Genomic DNA, 22,919 nt, shown 5'->3' on the forward strand with positions numbered 1-22,919 from the left:
TCACTAGGCAGTTCTCTTGAGAACAACATGGCTGCCAGCCCATCCTTAAAGGCAGTCACAACCTACTGCTGTCTGGAGCATATGTTAAAGTGACAGCTGTTTCTGACTGAGGGCACTAAAGTGGGGCCTAGGAACCTGCACTTCTACCATGTGCTGCAAGGCCATACTAGTGCAGACCTGAGGCTGAATTTGGAGCAGCTCTAACTTACACAGTGACATAGTTAAAAACCAAATAAACAGAGCACTGTAGAGCAAGGGGTAGATCTGTCTCAGAGCCCAGCTTTTTTCTCCCTCAAAATTTGCAAACAGACCCACAAAGACTAGCTTTCTAAACCTCTTCCAAATCTCTTACTTATGACTGTAATAATAGCAGTCTCCTGATAAAGAGATCAAACCTGGTGATACGTTCTATCACATGTTTAGAAATATCTACTGGCCACCAGCTTAAACTGTTGTAAAGGAGAATATAGAAAAGAAAAACTAAAATGTTCTTGATGGCATCGTAACACATGCCTCTAATCACACCATTCAAGAGGCTGAGGCAGAGGGATCCTGAATTTGAGGCCAGCCTGGGCTACATAGTAATGGAGTTCAAAACACATCTGGCCCCCATGTCAAGGGCCTTTCTCAAAAAAAAAAAAAAAAAAAAAAAAAAAAAAATCCTATTCACAATGCATTCCTAATGGGGTTAGGGTCTCTGCCCCTCGTTTAGCAATACTGACTGAGCCCTACTTGATGTCCACCACAATCACTGGCATAATGCAACTGAACGGCTTGCAATCCCCTCCATCAGTAAATGTGGAGCGACAGGAGGTCAGGGTGAGTCTGGTAACTTGGCCATAGAAGAAGCAAATCTTGTATTAAATATATAGGCATATATATTTTACACATAAATATATAAAAGTAGTGCATAATTCATGCATAGAGAATCAGAAACAGATACTGACAGAAACAGTGATTATAAAAGAAAATACAAATAAAATACAGCAGGATGCCCACTTACCTCTGGAAACACACATTCTACTCAAAAGTGAATTTTTAATATGATATTTATTCTACAATAAGCTTTTCCTTTTGAGAAACTAATGAGCCTATGAAAATTTTCCACACAGAAATATTTCTGGGCCAGTTTTATACATACCTGCAGAGATTCACAACAGAAGAATCTCAAGTGGCCGAGAAGCACTTAAGAAATGTTCAAAGTCCTAAATCATCAGGGAAATGCAAATCAAAAACCAGCCCTGAGATCCCACCTTACACCAATCAGAATGGCTAAGATCAAAAACTCAGGTGAGAGCACATGCTGGCCCTCCAGGATGCGGAGAAGGAGGAACACTGCTCCATTGCTGGAGAACTAAGTTGTAAGAAGTTTGCTTACTAACAAAGCCTCTGCAACAGTTGGTATTGCTTATCATTAGCAAGCTCCAAGAATTCTAAACGTTTTAAGCCAATACAATTACTGCCCTGGGCTATACCTCAGGCGACATTCTCCAGAGCCTGAGCTTACTATTTAAAACATTCACCGTCTGTGATTATGATATCTGTTTGTAGACTAGGTGAAGTCTGTCTTCACAGACTCCCCACACCTGTGCCTTCACCTTTGTCTCTCCCCTCCATAACTCCCTTTTATTTCAAAGTATTCCACTCTGAGATGACCCAGTTCACACTACTGTCTCCTTTGAAACACAAAATACACTATTTCCTACTTGAAAACAAAACAGTTTTCTGTACATTAATATACAACTAGTTCTTTATGAAACATAATATCTTTTATCTTTTAAGCAAATTTTTAGGCAACATTTAAAAATTCTCCATCAGAAATCATCATCTTTTTTTTTTTTTTTTTTTTTTTTTTTTTTTTTTGGTTTTTCAAGACAGGGTTTCTCTTCTCTGTGTAGCCCTGGCTGTCCTGGAACTCACCCTGTAGACCAGGCTGTCCTCAAACTCAGAAATCCGCCTGCCTCTGCCTCCCAGGTGCTGGGATTAAAGGCGTGCGCCACCACTGCCCAGCATCATCAATGTTCTTAAGTAGGTTTAGAACACAATTTAAGATAGAGTTTTCCAGGCCAATATACCAAAATACAAGACAGCAAGATTCAGAACAAATTGGGGAGAGAAAAAAGTCAGTTAAGAAGAAAAGAGAGTCAGGAATGGTGATGTATGCTTGTAATTCTACCATATGGAGGCTGAGGCAGGAGAATTACCATGAGTTCAAGCCCAGCTGGCTGACACAACAGTACAAGGTTGATCAATGCTCGACAGCAAGACCTGCTTTAAAAAGAAAACAGAAAGTAGAAGGAAAGGAAAAGGAGGCAGGCTTTGCTAAACAGAAATCATAGTATTTACTTGAAAGCTAATTAAGTATACATCCTGAAGACAGAGCTGAGAAAAGGAACAAGCAGGCTAGTTAGAAAATATCCCCTCCTGACAGTCAGCATGAGGAATAAAAGATGTACTTTTAAATATAATTTTATTGCCAGCAAATGTTTCAATAAGAAAAATGAGTGACATAAGGTAAGGGAGAGGAAGTGAATGGGGGCGGGAAGAGTGGGAGGGGGAAGGACAGGAGTGGGGAGGGAAAGAAAAAGGCTAGGTCAATAATCAGTTGACAGGTTGGTATACGAACGAAGAGAATAAATGAGTTATTTTAACAAGTCTACAAAGTAAGCTGTGAACAGTACTTTCTTTTAAAAGATTAACTTCCTAAGTGCTGAGAGCTGGCTCAGTGGTTAAGAGCACTTGCTGTTCTTCCAAAGGACAGGAGTTCAGGTCTCAGTTCGCACATCATACGGCTCACAATCATGTGTCACTCCAGGGCATATGATGCCTCTGGACTGCACTGGCTCCTGTCCCACAGGCACAAACCCACAGGCAGACACACACACCTACACATAATTAAAAGTAACAAACGTAAATCTTTAAAAAGGTAAATTTTTAAAAAGAATTCTAGTTTTCTAAAGGAAGAAAAACAAGGTTATCACTCACAGGAACATATTACTATAGTAAATGTTAGAAGACTAAGGACATGTGCTTAATGAAGAGCAGTAACTGAGAAAAGCAGACTGTGAGAAACTTTCTAAAAGATATTCAGGTGTAGCCAGATGGTCTGGCCTGAACCTTACCCTGTATCTGATGTTTTCCATTTGCATTTATTTTCCTAGATAATATCAGCCCTCAGTCTGTTTTCTCCTGTTGTAAAATTTCAAAGTCTCCTGAAGCCCTAACTGCCTTCAAACTCACTATGTAGGCAAGGATGAGCTTGAAATTCCAGATCCCCTTGCCTCTACCTCCCAAGTGCCAGAGTTAGAGGCATGCGCCAAATTACCTGCCTCCGTTATTCCTGTTTTAGCATGCTAATTAGACTATCAATCTCTGGTGACTCTTTATTAAATTTTTTCATTTATATGTGTGCCTGCATTTAAGTATGTGTGTGCCTCTGTTTAACCTGTGGACTTAAAGACAACATGGAGAAGCTGGGTCTGATCTGGCTCGGACGGACGCCTCTACCTGCTGAGCTCTCTCCTCAGCCCTGGGCTGCTGGAGGACTGGAAGACGGGAACTGTATTTGCTCTTACAATAAACATCTGAAAACACTGTATTTTCCTGAATAAAAGAAAAACCACTAACACAGAATTCACTTCCAGCTTTTCCATAGTGACTTTTCCAAAGTATGTGTCACGTAACTAACTGCCTTATGATCATCTTAATCCTCGTACTGACACAAGGCTGCCCACCCAGACGGATAGTAAACATTCACCATACCAGCACATCCTCTCAAATCTAGCCCTGCTACTTAGTGGTGGCAAATTATTTAAGCTTGCTAAACTCCCACTTTTATTAGTAAAACAGAGCTAATATCCCCAAACTCACAATACTATTTTTAAAATTAATCAGCCGGCCAGTGGTGGCTCACACCTTTAATCCTAGCACTTGGGAGGCAGAAGCAGGCAGATTTCTGAGTTTGAGGCCAGCCTGGTCTACAGAGTTCCACAGAGAAACCCTGTCTCTGTCTCAAAAAACCCAAAAAAAAAAAAAAAAAAAAAAAAAATTAATCTACACAATGTATAACAATGGTTCTAGAACATCTTGGTGGTAACTCATCTGTTCATGTCCTAAAATTTGAGCTATAATCTTGAATAGACACAATCTATATGCCATAATTCCAAATGTTAAGAATTGCCAAATGGTACAAATTTCAAAATTATAATTTTTTTTTTTTGAGACAAGTTCTCACTATGTAGCCTTGGATGGCCTGGAACTGGCTGTGTAAAACAGGCCAACCTCAAACTCAGACAGATATTCCTGCCTCTGCCTCCTGAGTGTTGGGATTAAAGGCATTTGCCACAATACTCAGCCCAAAAATATGATTCTTGGAAAAGTTTAAATTATTTTAAAAAATGTTTATCTTTTTATATGGGGGTTTATTTGAGAAATACATAAAACATCAGAATATTTCACATGTTATGTTACTTAATACATTTAGCAATACATTTTTTGTAAATATAAGGTGGAGAAATGATAGGAAAGCATAGGAGTTATGAGTAGATTAACTGTATTCACATGGAAACAGACTAATAGCCAAGCAAATAAATAAGTAGTTCCATACACTCTGATAAGGCTTTACAGTCATCTGCAATATCACACTGGACAATCTAAGTCTTTTGATTAAAAAAAAAAAATGTGATGTGATGATACCTTCAGTTACTAGCTGGATATAAAACAAAACATGAACATGAGTAGGTATTTTTATCATAGCAATGACAATCATATTGTAAAAGAAGAAAGGAAAACAATTCCACCTCCAACAGCTTGGAAAGAAAAGAGAAGAGAGGAGTGAAGGTAGGTGATTTGTGTTCAACAAGTCATGCTCAAAGTCAAACCTGTTCGTTCAACAAATCACGCTGCAAAACGAAATGTAAACTAGTGGAACTAGATCCCTTTCCTCCTGTGCAAAAATCAATTCAGAATGGATTAAAGGGTCTATGTAAAACCTGAAGCTCCAAGGCTGCTGGAGCAATCACAAGGAAACACTCAACACACAGGCAGAGGAGGTTCTGAAAACACTTAACAAAGAAAAGCTAACAGGAACCACAAATGGGCTGTGAAACAAAGGACACGAGAGTGAAAATCTGTGCCAGCTGGGATCTGACAGATGATTGTTATGTAGGATAGAGAGAAAATTCAAGAATTCAAATACCAAAAGTAATAAAAATCTGATTAATAAATGGGCAAACAAGTCAGACACACACTTCTCTAAGGAAGCACAAATGGCCAACAAACAAACAAAAATGTTCACCACCCTAAGGGATCGGAAAACCAAGACTCTACTGATGTTCCATCGCTCTCCAATCTGAACAACTAACCAGCATCAAGAAAACAAAAGTGTGCTAGGGAGAAACTGGAGAACACTCACACTCCTGCAGGTAGGGATATAAGTCAATGTAGCTACTGGGGGAATCAAAGCCATAAGACCCAACTCTACCACACACAACCAGGATCAACATACAATAGAATCTCTGCATAGATACATATATTACACCTGAATGATTCAGGTATCCAAGCATACAACATGAAAGTATTAATCCCTTCCCCAGACTAGGATGGTTTCTTCCCTTGTTTCTTTTCTTTAAATGTGGGTGTGCTTGTGGAGGTCAGAAGACAACCTGTGAGAACCAGTTCTCTCTTTCAGCACGTGGGCCTCCAGGAAACTCAGGTCCTCAAGCTGGGTGGCAGCACTTTACCAGCTGAGCCATTCACAGCTCTTTCTAAACGTAATGTTAGATCAAATGTAGGGTCTCACAGTGTGAGACAAGCTTTCTACTTCTGAGCTACACTCCCAGCTCTCTACCCTTCTTATGTAACCTTTCATTTCCTTTAGGAATTGTGGTTTTCATGACTTCAACTTCCAGAACTACAACATTAAGAACCTTAACTTCTTTGGATTGTCATTTTTAGAGTTTTTTAAATTTTAGAAATTTTGATCTTTCCATATTCCAACATTCAGAATTGTAGCAACCAAGATTATGCCTTTCAGATATGGACTAGCACCACCTACTTTAAAACACAGAACAACACTTGAGGAAAATACTTAATCCAGACAGCTATTATCACTTTCATTAATATAGGAAGAGAAACATTTATGCAACTATATACATGTATTATTCAAGAGAAAACGTGAAAAAAAAAAGTTTTATACATTGAATGATTATGTATGTAACATACCCAAGGAAACAGGAAAATTCTGATAATCATACACAGATTAAGCAAAGTGGCAGGATATAAATTGAGTCCATGAAACCCAACAATATTCCTCCAATAGAAGGTCATCCTCCAAAAATAACAGCAATAACAAAAGATCAGCATAAAGTACTGGTATTTTGTAAGAGCTTCCCTATTCTAAGTATGTTGTAAAAGCAGGGCAATTATAAAAACTTGGAAAACTCAAGTTCAGGTAAAGTGGCCCTGAATCTTGAGGCCAATGATGTAACCAATTCAGTTTACAACCTGATGTTCATGCACACAAGTGGGAAAGCCAGGTTTATGCTCAGTCTTTTCCTCAATAACTTTCCACTGTATTTTTTGAGCCAAGGTCTCTCACTGAACCTGGAGCTTGCTGATTCAGCTAGACTGGCTGCCTAGCAAGCCTGATACACAGAAGTATACACAGAAGTAAAATGTTATCAGTCCGAGTTATTCAGCTAAAACACAAGCGACCACAACAGAGAGTTCAACTTTCCTGAGCATCTTGCGTTCTGTCCACTAGAAAGAGCCTGTAAGGTGCTCAGTCCATACTGTCTGTCACATGAGGATGGCAGGAGGACGGGAGCTGGGTAAGAACTGACTCCAGGACAATCAGTCAGTTTTTTTTTACAATTTCTGTTTCTTTGTATTCTGTTCCTGTCCTTTACAAGATTAGTGAAATACAACTGAACTTATATAGTATTAGTTTGACTAATATTTTAATTTTTATTGCATCAAAGATGACAAAAACAGCCATTTGCCTAAAGACTTCTTCATCCTCCAATATAATGATTGCATTCTCCAGGCAGTGTGTATTTTAGGAGCAGAGGTGCCTCTCTAATCTCCCCAAACAATTAATTTTAATACCACTATTTTTATATTATTATGTAATCTCTGCCCTCATCCCCAACCCCCACTTTTTAAAAATAGGCTCCCACTCTGTAGTCCTGGTTGGCCTAGAATTCACTATGTAGCCCAGGCTGAGCACAAACTTGAAAAGATCTGCCTGCCTCGGCCTGCCTCTGCTGGGATTAAAGACAGGTGTGCACCTCTACACCTAGCCAATTCCCACTTTTTAAACTGTATATATTTGTGGGCTATTGTGCTATTTCAATATATGAACACATTGTATTAATAACATCACCATTACACATACTATGATAAGTACTGGAGGTAATTTTTTGAGGTACAAAGGAAACTGCTAAAGCCTAAAGGGGACGAGAATGGTCCCTGCTCTTAACTGCTACATCCCAAGTCTACATCCTGCATGTATTATCAGCAGATGCTCAATAGATACCTAAATCAATTGAACAGATTAGAAGAAGCAATTAAACAGGGTAAGGTAGCATATTAAGGGGCAAAAAACAAAACAAGTACTTAAAGTGGATATGGCTTATATGTAAAAGGATCACAGTACTCCAGTTTAAAAATAGTACTCTAATAAGTAGGAAATGTTAACAGACTTATTATATGAGAGATTTAAAATGTATACTAGGGAAAAAATGAAAAAGAATATTTGAAGCAATCAATTTTTAATTCGTATTTTGCTGCTTAGGAGGCAGGAAAGTATAGATCCTGTCCACCAGAGAAGCTAAAAACAAAAACTTAGGAAGACCCTTGCTTTAATCACAGGACATGAATTGCTAAGGACAGGAGTATTGGGAACAAAATAACTGAAAATGTTCTAAGAAATACAAAGCATTCACATGCCAATGCATGACTGAAAGAGTACAAGAAAGCCAAAGATTGAATGAACTGAACCAAGATTAAGGGGCTGGGTAAGAGAATGAGTGTCAGCTAGCTTTGGAAAAATGATTTTAAAATAGCTGATCAAATCAAGTAATAGGTCATCTCCAACATTTGCAAAAGCTGGGCATGTCAGGTTTCAACTGAAGAAAAGTATCGGCAAAGCTAGAGATGCAATGATGTAAAAGATATTCTAAGAAAAGGAATCCACTACAGTAGCAACTCTTAAACCAGTGTATGGGGGGGAAGGATGTGTGTTCAGCAAGCTTCATAGAGAAATGTAAACAAAGTCACAAGAGACTGAGAAACAGTAACCTGAAAGAACAAAGGAAGTGAAAAAAAAAATGATACAAGAGAACACTAGAAAAATACCTGAAGATGATAAATTATGGTCTGTTGGGAGAAATTTAGACAAACAAGCAGAAATGGACCAAAGGCGGTACTGACAACCAACAGCAGAGCTGAGAAAGGGGTTTCCATTGTTGTTGCCAGTTCACTGGTTTTTAAATGGGAAAGTTAAGATAACATAACCTAAGAGGCCAGGAAGAAAAAGTACAAAACATTTTTGAACTTTAAAAATTCTACAGTGCCACATTTTTCCTTTTTGGAAGAGGGGTCTCACTATGTTATCCCGGAGTCAGGAAAGGATGTCTCAAGCATTCCCTGTAACTAGACTACACAGCACACACAAAAGCCTGGCCCGATGGCACATTCTCTGTGAGGCTTCGGCAACCTGGGTTTTTCCTTAGTCCGGTGTGCTTTATTTAGTCTCACTGACTTGGCTGGCCTGCACATTTCTAATAAAAAAAAAAAAAAAAAAAGCAGGCTCAGACCTAAAAGTTTCATTCCAACTTTAGGACAACTGACAAATTTCTAGTATTTATCTAAAGGCTCAGAGTCCAAAAGAAGATTAAACACTGCAATATATTAGTAAGCAATATACAAACAAAAATTTAAAAAATTTAAAAGTACACATAAAATAATGATACCTAGATGTTTGTTTTCTAGAGAGTGTGAGAGCTATTTGGTTTTTAACTTTTCCTTCTGAGTTGATCTTACTACATAGCCCAGGATGATTTTACAAAAGTGAACCTTCCTTTATCAACATCCTCAGTCCTACAAGACAGAAACTCCTCTCTAGCCTTGGGTACTTCTATTTAAAATCAGACCACAGAGAAACAAAATATGCAGCTAACTATTTAGAAAGAATAAGAAACATGGGAAATTTGAGGGTGTGGACTTTAAAAAAAAAAAAAAGGAGAAGAGTAAAATGTTACAGGACTCTGTGGATCATAAAGATTTTTAGGACATGATGCCAAAGGCATTTCCTGATGGTCAGAGTTCAACATGTAAGAGGGGGTTGTGGAAAACAATCCTTATTCACAACTATCACAAACAAAATCACCCATTTGCAGCCATTTACTGCAGTAGCATCCAGCAGCAGTTATGAAGCCAGTGGCATTCCTGAAATGAACCCTGGCAAAATGTCTCTGCATGACAAGAATGCAGACGGGCCTTGCTTCAAATGGCTCTTTCTGGCGGAAGTCACATGGTAGAACTACTTAGGAGCAAAAGGAATAAAGTATTTGCCTAATAACAGTGTGTATGCTGTACATTTAGTACAGTCACGGAAAACATAAATATCACAGATGTCTGAGACATATGATCTGGTATTAAGAATAAAAATTTGATGGGACCCAAAATAAACATGTACACATGTTCGTGTTGATACATATTCAATACTACTATAACCTAATATGAGATTCATCCAATTAATAATTTATTAGGGCTGGGCAGTGGTGGCTCACACCTTTAATCTGCACTTGGAGGCAGAGGCAGGTAGATCTCTGAGTTCAAGGTCACCTTGGTCTACAGAATGGGTTCTAGGATGGCCAGGACTACATAGAGAAATGCTGTCTCAAAAAAACAAAAGAAGAAAGAAGGAGGAGAATTTATTGAGCAACTATGTGCCAGTCACTGTGCTGGACCTTCAAAAATAAAAACCTCTGTAACTCAGAAGTCTATGAAGGAACAACTATGCAGAATATGAGAGAGACAGTATGACAGACGTTCCACCGTGAGTCTCTGTTAACCAACTTATAGATTAACCAGTATTTTTTTCTTGTTTGGTAGAACACTGTCCAAAGCCCAGAGCATGTTATGTAGTCACAGTAATAGCCATTCTCTATAGTTCTTCCATATGCTTTGATTGCCACAGAATTGTATACACTTATCAAGAGTCAACTGGGCTGGGCCTGGTGGTACACACCTTTAATCCCTGGACTCCAGAGACAAGAGGCAGGCACATCTCTTGAGTCAACAGAACAAGTTCCAGAACAGCAAGGGCTACAGTGAAACCCTATCTCAAAAAAACAAAACAACAAAAAAGTCAACTGGTTTTCCTGTCAAAAATGTTCATGTTATGATCTAATTGCGTTTAACAGGATGACTTAGGAAGGGGGAGGGAAAGGAAGAAGGAAGAAGGCAGAGGTGGATAGATGGATAGGAGGATTCTGGGAAGGCAGGAAAGGAAGAGCCACTAAAAATAATGTTATCAAAACAGATGTGGAAGAAACACCTGTGTTAACACCAGGGAAAGGGCCACAAAAATCCCAAGACGTTTTCATTCAGTGTGCTTTACTGAAAGAAAACCAAAACCAAAAATCATAAACTGTGTAATTTGTGGCTTATTCAGGAATGAAAACACAGAACTGTAAGTGGTATTTTTTTAAACATTTATTTATTATTTTTATGTATGGTGTTTTGCCTGCATATATATCTATATGCATGCATGTAGTACCCTTAGAGACCAGAAGATTTCCTGAGACTAAAGTTACAGATGTTTATAAACCACCATGTGGGTGCTGAGAATCGACCCACGGTCCTCTAGAAGAGTAGCCAGTGTTCTTAACCAGTGAGCCGCCTTTCTAGCCCCTTTAGCTGGTATTCTTTAAAATAAGTGAAGGGTAAGTAAACCTAGTCTTACATTAGCAAATAACTATACAAATATATTTTAACTTAAAATTCTAAGGATATTATGCTGAAAATCTTTTCTAGCAACATGATCATCGACCAATCTGGACTATATTAAATGCTTCTGGTTTATACCGATTCTCAAAGTACCCAATAGTCTTTGTGTGTAGAAGCCAAACAGGTTTTCCAGAGAAAGTAACTGAATCTTGATGATGATAAGAATTTAGAAGGCAGAAGATTTCTATACACTGACCACGAAGTATGAAAGAAAGTGAAAATTATCAAAATATTTCCTCCTACTTCCTGTGCCCAGAACCATCATTAACCTTTTTGCTATGGCATAACATTTACTCTTTCTCAATTTTTTTTTTACCTGTTTATTGGGAAATGACTAATACCTTTTACGTAGGATTTTATAAGATTAAAATAAATTGTAAGTGTAAAGTACTAAGCAATTTACCTGACACACGGTACTCAATAAACAAATCTTTACTGCTTATAGAGGGTGATCAAGACAGCAAGCACAGCAGTGATCTGACTCACTGACAGGACAGGACGGAAGATGCCTTCCTTGACTAACCCTATTCTTTCAAGTTCATTAACTGTGTTGACCCAAATCTCCAGGCTCCTCCTTGTCCCTCCTCTTAGCCTTATAGGAATCTGCATTCCTTAGGAGCAGGTTTGGGTTGTGCCTATAATTTAAGCTCCTTTGCTCACTGCCCAACCTTCTCATTTAGGAAGCATAAGCAAAACAATAAAAACTGAGAACAATTCATCCAGTGCTGTACTTTTCCATCAAGAGAAATGGTATCACCTTGTGGAATCTGACGTCAGGTCTGCTTCTCCAAAGCAGATACTCTGCATTGGGTCCAATTTCTATCACATACAGATGAGTGCTAATGGAGCCTGTGTAATCAGTAGTGAGACATTCCCTCGGGCCCTTCCTTGGAAAGGATCTCTCCACTGTATTTATGCCAAGAATGTATTTGCCACACCCAAAATACCTACTCCATCAAACTTCCTCACCACTCCCCTGGCGTCACCTCCCTCAGCTCCTACCTAGTCCCCTGCTTCCCTTCCCACTCCATGTGCTCCTTTTCATGAAGCCTTCAGCTTACTATGCAAGCAAACGTCCTTCTAAGCATATCAATACTTTACATATCAATACAGTAGTCCATCATTTTGTTCAGATAGCGTTATGTAATCAGTCAAACCTTAACTTTCTGCATAAGAGCAAATACACAGTTGACATATTTATCACTCTGCTCTCACGCAACACACATAAAACTGGCAAAGAAAAAACCTAATAAGCAAAATATTATACAAAATTTGATGTCTGATAGACACATAAAGACTATACTAAACTACATATAGTTATATAATCTAATTAATGTATCTAATTAAACTACTAGCCTTGGAACAAATTCAAAGGCTCCAAATTTGAAAATTTTTAAAGAAAATCAAAGTTTCATTTCAGTATCCTCTACACAAAAAATAAAACTGCTAGTTTCATCTCCAACACTGCATATATAAGCAGGTATGGAGGCACATGCCAGTAATCCTAGCAATGCAAAAGGGGAAGCAGGAGGATCAGAAGTCAGAGGTCATTCTGTACTACATAAAGTTTTAAGATCAGCCTGAGCCACATGGAGTGGAGTAGGCTCTAGATAACATACTTAAATACTTTTGAGAAACACAAATTATTTAAGACTTATTTTGAGACCCTAACAACATAATTTATTTTGTGTATCATTAACTCTCCAAGTTGAAGAAAAAAACTTTTTCAAGTGATGAGAATTTATATTTTAATAGCCATTCAAATGTTATTTATCTTATGATTTACCAGGTTCGTTGACACCAGAAGCAACTACACAGAGAAATCAATAAAATGGGAGTCCTTGGTACAGCAAACAGGCCCTGGATTAGGGACTGAGACTCAGTTCAAACTAAGTCTATACCACCTGAGACTACTTATATTCTAAATTTCCTTAAAGGGCAAAATATTCTTAGTCTAAAGAACAGGACAGAAAATAAGTAGAAATGCAGGGTTGGGAAAGACACTCTAGAAATCTATAGTTACAAATGCTTAAATAAAACATTCTTGCTCAACTGCCCTGTCCTCCTGCCCTGCCCAGTGCACACAAGCTAGCACCACCTACTACTGCCATCTTTAGCATCATCGCCTCAAACCATACAGGGCAAAGACAGGCCAGCAGCTACTATGACAACTGAGTCATTTAAACTTTAGGCTTCTAAAACATGCTAAATAGACAATATAAACTAATGCATTCTGTCCAGAGATACCTCAATCAAGTAGAGCTAACCGACTAGACCGTCCATGTACACCTACAATATCATACACTTCATGTTTATCATGAGCAAACACAGAAGCATGCTCCAATGTAGAAGCTAAAAGCTAGAAGCCAGCCAGCCGTTGGTTCTCCCTTCACACCATGTGGCTCCAGCAATCCTACTGTGGCTGGCGGGCTTGGAAGCATAATTTACAGGTAAGCAATCTCACTGGCCCATACTTCTATTTCTTAAACCCTTTAACTACCCTGCTTGATTTGTGTGTCATCACCAACAGTTTATAAATAAAAGAGAAGTCCACAAAAACTGAGAGTCTTAAGTGAGGGGCTGTCTGGTTCTAAGGGCCACATATCGGTTGCATTCCCAAGGTATGATGGCTAAAGACTGTGTCATCATTTGGAGAGGCAACCCAGGTAAGAATCTCCAAGGATCAAGGGCAAGGTTTGTTTGTTTTCTTTTAAATGGCCCAAAAATGAAACTTGAACAAAATTAGCAGATTTCATAAATCAAACAGCATAGCTGCGTGAAGTAGTAAAGGGAAATCTATCCAGATTATTTGGCCTCTGAGACAGTTCTCAAAGACCACAAAGTGAAGAATTTCTTGTTTTAAAATCTGCCTAAAGGACAACTCCTTTGGAGGAAAACTGTGATCTTCCCTGCTACTAGAATTCAAAGATTTGTGAATAGAGAAATGTGGGTGTGCTGCATACATAACCCAGCACTTAGCAGAAGGAGGCGGTATGCTGGAGCAGACTGGGCTACAGAGCAAGACCTTATAGCAAAGGAAAACCAAAGCAACAGAAAAAGAAAGGTTAGGATTAAACAGGCATATCTCTTAATGTAAAGGAGTGCTTTGAGTATGACTTTTTTTCCCCAAGATACATATTGAGGACATTCTTACTAGATTTTGAAACTAAAACCAAAGAATTCAGCAACTTTTTCTATTGAAAACAGCTAAAAATTCTGGACAAAATATTGTAATTTTATTTAAAGAAACATAAAATTGACAAGATGGCAAAAAATTATCTGGTCCAAATTAAAGATTCTGTCAGAACCTAATAAGATCAGGAAATAAGAGCATCCATATACAGACCCAGCAAAACAGATCTGAATGTCAGCTTGAATAGGGTGAAAGAAAACAAATGGCAAAAAAAAAAAAAAAAAAAAAAAAAAAAACCCAGCCCATCCAGACTGGATGTCTGACAGATGGCAAACTTTACATTTAGATAAGACACTAACAGGTTTATAATCATCAGGCAAAGACAGTGAGTGTATTTGTTCTCAAATATATTTGCAACCCAATCTCATCAGACCAGTGGTCCAAATGCCTCAAGCAATGACTTTTGTTTAAACTAGTGGCTGGACTAATAATGCTTCCAATTACTAATAATCTATTAAAAAAAGCAAATACAGAACCTTTGAAAACTGGGAATATTCTTATACTTTTCCAAGGACAGTGAGCAGTACACTGAGATAAGTAAGGCAAAAATACAAAAGAACAGTCATTGTGAGCAAGGAGCAACCGGAACAGTCCACTCAAACCTAAGAACTGCAGAGACATCAAGTTAAAAGTGACACATACAGGGATTTAAAAGGATATCCTGGAAATATATGCAAAGGACAAGACACCATCAAAGAATTCAACAAGAACCAATCTGCAAAAGGAACCAAAATGAATGTCAAAATGACCCGAGCTAAAACTCACTGCATAACCACAACAGGCTGAAATGAGTTGAAGATGGAAATGATGGACTGAAAGAAAACTCAGAATACATTAGCCAGAATAAAGCAGTGGAAATATAAAGATGAAAAGCATAGAGAAGAGGAGAAGGAAGGCCTAAGATGCATGAACACTAAAACCCAAGAGGGCAAGAAAACACAGCGGAGGGTCTATCTAAAGAAATTATAGTCAGATACTCTGTAAGATAATGAGATTTAGAGCATAACAAAATCCAAAGCAAACAGAAACCCATACTCCCAAAAATTAACGGAAGACAAAAATACCAAAGACAGAGGGAAAATGTAAATGTATCCAACAAAGCAGAAAGCCACAAAAACACATTAAAGTCTCTAAAAGTTTTTTAGATAAAAAGAAAAACAGTAAGTATCACTATGATTACTTCAGAAAGTTTTAAGAATTCTTAACAGAGACACTGAGGCTGCGTTCAGCTTAGTGGTAGAGGGGGTGCATAGCATATGCCAAGCCCTGGGTTGAATCTACAGGAAGAAGACAAAAAAAGGAAGAGGGAGAGGTGGCAGAGGAGGTAAAGAATCTGAAAAGACTTTAGAAAAAGAAAAAGCCTGTCAAAATATCTGGAGACAAAAGTGACAGGGCTTATACAAAACCTACTTCATTCTTGGTCATTTAACCTCTCTTGTTACTTAAAAAGTTTGGAGTTACTTCCAAAGTTCATTCCAGATTACTCTGTCATTATATATTTCAGTCAGTAGGAGGTGATTCAAATGATAATGGGCTACTGCCTAAAAATAAAATGTTAGCTATCATCAGAAAGAACAATGGAAATTAACAGAAATTATATCGCATATTCTATAAAAAGCCATCCATATACTAAATGCCAACACATGTTGAAAACTGCCAAATTTTATATACACAGTGTGTGTGTGTGTGTGTGTGTGTGTGTGTATGTATACGTATGTGTATGTGTGTGAGAAAGAGACAGAGAGAGAGAGAGAGAGAGAGAGAGAGAGAGAGAGAGAAAAGAATAGAATAGTTTAAAACTAAGCATTTCTTTTCTTTTTTTTTTTTTTCTTTTTTTTTTTTTTCCGAGACAGGGTTTCTCTGTGTAGCCCTGGCTGTCCTGGAACTCACTCTGTAGACCAGGCTGGCCTCAAACTCAGAAATCCGCCTGCCTCTGCCTCCCAAGTGCTGGGATTAAAGGCGTGCGCCACCACCGCCCGGCAAACTAAGCATTTCTTTTCAATCTTTGTTACATATTAGAAAAAATTGCTCATAAAGGGCTGGAGAGATGGCTCAGTGGTTAAGAGCACTGACTACTCTTCCAGAAGTCCTGAGTTCAATTCCCACATGGTGGCTCACAACCATCTATCTGTAATGGGATCCGATATCCTCTTCTGGTGTGTCTGAAGAGAGTGACAGTGTTCTCATACACATAAAATAAATAAATCTTTTTTTAAAATGCTCAAGAAAATGCTAATGCTAAAGCCATAATTCCTACGATTCTGATTCAATTGGTCTGGATGAGACCCAGGGAACAGATTATTCTAAGATTGCCATTAAGGTGAAGAAACACTGAACTCAAATGGCAAAAGGATATGTTTTAAAGGAGTTTTAAAAAACCCTGTAATCTTTCCAAAAATATTAATTAAAGATTATGAAATTATCAGAGATATGAATAGAATTCAAAAACCCATTCACAAAATATAATGAGGATTCATTTGTTCCAAATTTAAAAGTAGTTTAAAGAAAAAGATAAATCAGTTTGTTGTATAAAATGGTTACAAATGTGCACAATTTGTTATCCAAGATGTAATGCAAAGGTGAGTGACTGTGTTCACTGAAGTTTAGCTGCTACCATTTATTTCTGTTAAATGGCTTTAGTGCCAGCACCAGACCCTGAATGTTAAACTACATGGTCTCAGGAAGGCACCATCGTGGTCTGGTCTAAGATGAGTTTATGACTGAAGATTAGTATTTTCTCAGAGGCAGTAAACATGAGAAAAAGTGACATTGTGTATTTCCTACCATTCACTCAGCACTTGATCTACACACCAGGCATCTACTAGAGACTTGAAAATAATCTCACTTAATTCTCACAAGGTAATTTAAGGCTCTGAGAGGTCATATTTTTGGCAAATATGTTTTATAGGCATGAAATATAATAGTATGTTTAGAGTATAGATTTAGTAACAGGTCTACGTCATTGTTGCATTTTGTGAGATGGGAAATAATTACCGTAATTAACGGAAAGCAACCATTTTTAAAGTTTTTGCATTTTTCATTTACATGCTCAATAGATCTCAGCTATCCTTCAAAAGTGTTCAGGAGCAATGCGTTGAACTGTTTTCAGTCCCCTTTTCTTCACACCTCACCTCCTACCCATGGCACACTAGCTAGTCAGTTATCTTCCTGTGTTCAGAACCTACTATGTTTTAATGATACATCAACAAAATGTATGCTAAGAACCTCAGCACTACCTCTCATTCTCAACTTAAGCCTCAATTAATTAAAACAGACTCCTAAACAGTCTCCCTGCTTCTACCCACCTACCTCCTGGGGTGTATTCTTAATTCCTGCCAAGGGTTCATTTTAAAGATGCTCCTTTTGTCAATACATTCCAATGGTTGCCCAATCCGCCAAGGTGAAGCCCAGTGGTAGTTTATTTTCTTGGTACAGGGGGTTGAACCTAGAGCCCTGCATACTCTGGACAAACCCGCTACCACTGAGCTGTGGTCTCAGTCCTCTTTTGTATTTTTGTATTTGAAGCTAGACCCACTAATAGTCCATGTCATCCTTGAAATCCCTCCATAACCCAGAACAGCCTTGAACCTGTGTTCCTATGTCGGCCTGTGCCACCACACGCACCCAAAATTCAGTCTTCACAGGAGGCATCATTTCCTCCACTCCTCCTCCTCTCCAGCTACACTTACCCCATTGTTGTCCCAGTGATGTTCTAAGCATCCTCCCTCCTCCTGGCTGTTTTAACTCTTTTTGGACCTCAGGTATGGCCTTGGAAGGTTTCCGCTCAATAACTCTTGGTCTGTGATGACTTACTTCCTACCCCTTTACTTTACCAGAGCAGGTAAAGTAGCAGGTATTCATCACTGTTTATCTGACCCTATCATTTAAATTTCACGAGATAAGATCTTGTATCTTCTCCATGCCTAAAACAGGACCTGGCATGAAGTATATACTTGAAAAATATTTGCTAAATGAGATACGAATCATTAGTGCCAAAATCTAGATGCATAAACACTCCAGCCCAGAGCCTCTATAGCACATGTCCTCTACTAGGCGATCTAAACAATCCTAGACAGAACCGAAGCCTCCTCTACTTCCACACACATCACCAAAATCTACGGTTACCTTATTTTATTTACATGTTTGCCTTCCTGTAAGTAATTTTCAAATGACTAAGCCTCAGGTTCTTATTACTTCATAACTCTCCACATTTGCTGCTGAATCTTCACAGGCTGTTCTAAGAAAATCAATCTCCCTCTCAAATAAGTCTGAGTCTCCTCCCTACCACCACACTGATTAGGATGCAAGCTTCTTTGGGGTCTCCGGCACCATGTCTCATACATGGGGGAAAAAACCCCTCTCAAATGTTATTAGTATTCTTTCAATTCCTTTCTCAAACACAAAACTTAGTAATACCTTGATATTTTCTATTCTCTCTATCACCAACTCTCATGGTTGGTGGGGGGATGATCTAGTAACTAACACTGGAAAGGAGGAAAAAAGAAATAAAAAAATTGTGAGAGGCTGTGACTCCTTTCTCATTCCCAGCATCTAAAAGAGGGAGGAAGTGACAAGGGCTGCCCAGACAGATGAGAACTTGGGTTGCCTTTCACAACTCAGCCCTGACAACTTGAAAGAGCAGGACTGACAGGTTCCTGCAGGGATAAATGAGACTGAACCATAAAGGCACTTCTGTTGACTTTGGTGTTAATGGTTTCGGAAGACATTTAAAAATTAAAAGGATACAGGCATGTGTCATCACAACTCACTTAAATCTTTTACTTCATACTGTTTTCTGTTTTTTGTATTGTTTTGTTTTTGGAGACAGGGTTTCTCTGTATAGCCCTGGCTGTCCTGGAACTCACTCTGTAGACCAGGCTGGCCTTGAACTCAGAAATCCACACCTGCCTCTGCCTCCCAAGTGCTGGGATTAAAGGCGTGCGCCACCACCGCCTGGCTGTTTTTTTTTTTTGTTTTTTTTTTTTTTGAAAAGCTCAATGGCACAGAAAGGGAGAATAATGTTGATCTAAAAGCACATGATTTTAAAATTTTTTAACTCTGTTAATGATACAAATATCATACATTATTGCAAACCCTGCAATAATAATATTTGTTATATTTACAAAATATTCTATTGACTTTTTAAACTTTCTCTAGAACATAAAAGCTGTTATAAAAAAATTAAGTAGTGTCCTTAATATAAGCAACAATAGGAAACTTACCTGAAGTTAATTTGGATGAGTGTGCAAAAATTAAAGACTAATTAAATTTACAGATAAACTGTAGAATTTAAGCCTTAGAGAATAAAATGAACAAACATAGGCTACTCTGTAAATCCTCATACACCTACACATAGGAAGGCAAACACTGTTTTATTGCTTGTTTTTACCAGATTAGTGTCATTTGTTTTACAGTCCCTAAACATAAAATACGCTAAAAGAAGCAAACAAAAATCATTTCTAGCAACCATGCATGAGAGTCAGTCCTCATTCCGGTCCCTTGGACCTGAACTCCATAAGCTCATTTGCAGAATGCATTGCCAGTAGAAGGTAAGTGTCTAAGCATCAGACTTTCTGTGTACTCTCTCAGCCATTTGGTTGGGTTCAAGATCAGTCATCACAAGAAGACTTAAAAGTATCAAATAGACTTATACCTAACAGTAGGAATAAAAAAGTCAGCAAAGAATACAAACCATGTAACTGCAGAAACAGAAGAGACCATATAGGCCACTCCTTACTTCATTCAATTGTCCATACCCACCTCCCAAAAGTTGACTATACTCCTGTATTCTTATTGTCCCTTGAAGAGGTAACTATAGGCTATCTGACACAGCTATATCCACTGACCGGTCGCCTTCTGGCTAAAACAGAAGTTCCATGATGGGGACAGCAGCCTTTTCAGTTTTGTTAATCAGAGTCTGGATACACAGGCGGGCATTCAATGAGCCCTGAGCATGTGCTGAATAAGTAAAGGATGAAACTGAAGCTCAGAGAGGTCACAGAACTTCCTCAAGGTCACAGAGCTGGCCTTTATCATAGACCTATTTACTCTAACTTTTTCTGTTGGCTCCTGTGGCCACATGAGCCTCACCAAAGTAGTCTGCTTCTGCAAAGGAGTCTCTTCAGCATGTTTCTTTCTCTTTATTTTTTGTGCCAAAAAAAAAAAAAAAAAAAAAAAAAGGACCAAAAAAGGAACACACTTCAAGTGCTTCACAAACAAACTAAAACTGTACTCAAATTTCATAAGCATATAGGCTTAGCCCATAAAACAGAGAGGCACAACAATTCAGCTCTTTGAGCTCCTCTGGAAATTAGTGCGTGTGTTGGAAGTTTTATAAACAGTCACAGAAAACCTACTTACCAACTCAGAATGGTCAGTATCAACCTTTCATGCTTTTCTGGCCTACAACAGCCCTTCTCAGATAGACATGCTTTATCTTGTAGGTCATGCAAGGGGACACCATAGCATTGAGGCCCCTTACATATGTGAAGCTTGCACAGCACTGAACATAAAAACCAACTCTTGGGAAGTTTTAGATTCTGCGAAAAGGCATACCACCTCTGCCCATTTTCTGACTCCCATCAGTCAAGTCCCTCATCGTAACCCATGAATCTAAACCAAATGTGAGATGGGGTGAAAGAGCAGAAAGGGAAACATTTTCAGACATAAAACTGGAGCTGATACTGCTAGCAACACTCTAGCCCTATGTCAGTTTCTCGCGGAAAGCCGAGGCCTCACTGACACAACTTGTGTTGCTTTCTCTGGTCACCTTCCTTGCAGAGTGAACAGTAGTCAACTGCCAAAACCTTTTTGAGAGGAACGTCTCTAGACATCGGGTGCGTCAGGTTGAGCCAGGATGATCTGCTTGGAGTCTCTCAAAACTACTGTCAACCCAAGCGGTAAACCGAAAGAGACGGACAACCCAAGATGTGGCATGGCAAACAGTGGGAATTTGCACGGGAGTTGAGAGTGGGAAACAGCCGACTAAAAGGCGCCGGGAGGGTAAATGGATCTGAAGGAGTGGGAAAGCAGGCTCAAGGAAGTGGGACCAGCAAAAGTCATAGGTGACTGGAGGAAGGGGGATGAGAGTCTGGAAAGTGATGGGCGCGAGGCAAGGGGGAGGGGACGCGAGCGGGCTGGGGGAGGGGGGGCGAAAGGTCCGGGGCGGGGCAGAAGAGAGAGAAGAGGCGGGATGAAGACCGCCAGGCCGGGAGGGTCGTTACCTGCAGCTCCGCCCGCTCCACCTCCCACTGGGCTCTCTCCACCTCGAAGCGGGCCCATTCGTGCTGCAGGAAGTGCAAGATCCCCGGGAGGCTGTACTGAGCTCGGGCCGCCCCCGCCGCAGCCGCCCCGTCTCCGGCCGCTGCAGCCTCCGCCAGAGGCCCGAGCCCCTTAGCACCGCCAGCTCCCGGGTGGTTGTTGCTGAAGAAGACGCCGGGCCCCGCCTGCTCGTCCATGGCGGCCTCACGAAGCCCGGGGAGCTCTGCCTAGGCGCCCAGCAGCGGCGGCAAACTGCGGCGGCCAGCTCTGCCTCCTCCCTCCGCCGCTCCCCGCCCACACCCCAGTCAGCAGGGAGCAGCCGCCCGGGCGCGGGGGCCGGGCGAGCCCGTGACGGGCCGGGAAGTGGGTCAACTGCGGCCCGCGGGGCTTGCCGGGAAATGTAGTCCCGGGGCTTGATGAACCCCGCTTGCCGGTAGGCCTGCTCCTCTCGGAGGCGGGACTGAAGCCACGCCCTTTCCTCGCCACGCCCTCCCCTCCCGGCTGCGCGGGTTTCCTCTTCGGCAGTGCGGCCAGCCGATACCCCTAGGGTCGCACCGCAGCAACCTCTCTTCATGCGGAAGTTCGCGGGCGGCGCTCCCTGTTGCATACTCACACGCGGAAGTTATCACGCCAAGTACCAGCCCCAGCTGCACTTAGTTTAAGGCTTCCTGGTCGTTTTGTTAAGAAATAGGCTCTGGGCAAGCCATCCGGTCGCCTGCCCCCTCGTCGCCCATTTGGGGGTTCATCAAAGCCTCAACACCCCTGAACCAAGGGTTGTCATCGAGCCAACCTTTCATCCCCAGAGGGGCTCAGTGTTTAACAGATCAGTTTTCCCTTAGGAGGAGGCACTCTGGTCCTCTTTCTGTCTTTCTGCTAAGGTTCGACACTTGCCATGAGGGCTTCTTCTAATTCCTAGTTTAAAACTTAGTCTGAAATATTGTTATTAAAGTCCCTTTCTCTGTAGTAATCCTGCCGGTAGATCTGCAAAAGTTTTAGATCTCCAGTAACAAGGGCTGCCTGTTCAATCTCATTTTTTCACATCTTTGCGGCAGTTTTCATTCAATTCGCTTGAACAAGTATTTTATTGTCAGTAATATTCCATGCCAGGAATATAAAGCTAGATAGATGTCACAGTTCTTGTCATCAAAAGGAGATTGACATACATGTAGAGTCACAGAGCCCTAAGGGCTGCACTCTGAAGGAACAAAGTCCCTTTTTGCTCCACTGCACTCCTAAATACCCAGAAATTTTCCCTACCCATTTGTCGCTTTCCCAATTTCTTGGGCAATTGATCTTCACACCAAAATCCTTTCGTTCTAGGTGACTTGCCAGTGTTCTCCCTCTCTGAGCTCCCTGATAACTATTGGCACTATAAATTTACACGACACCAACCGGAGAAAGGAGTGTGCTTGAAGAACATTTAAGAAATGAAAACGAAATTAAGTAATTA

General features: G+C 40.0%; 1 protein-coding gene across 2 annotated transcripts in view; it reads right to left on the reverse strand.

The window, feature by feature from the left end:
* The window catches only part of Strn (striatin), a 76,527-nt gene extending 54,747 nt beyond the window's left edge, over nt 1–21,780 (reverse strand). The window contains exon 1 of one of the 2 annotated variants that reach the window (XM_034513963.2): nt 21,433–21,779. In XM_034513963.2, coding sequence (XP_034369854.1) covers nt 21,433–21,666 — 234 coding nt within the window. In that variant the 5' untranslated portion in view covers nt 21,667–21,779. Of the gene's footprint in view, nt 1–21,432 lie in introns of both variants that reach the window. The other variant, XM_034513962.2, reaches the window with a different exon arrangement.
* Nucleotides 21,781–22,919: the final 1,139 nt, after the last annotated feature.

The sequence above is a fragment of the Arvicanthis niloticus genome, chromosome 11, assembly GCF_011762505.2.
Source record: "Arvicanthis niloticus isolate mArvNil1 chromosome 11, mArvNil1.pat.X, whole genome shotgun sequence".
NCBI classification, from domain to species: Eukaryota; Metazoa; Chordata; class Mammalia; order Rodentia; family Muridae; genus Arvicanthis; species Arvicanthis niloticus.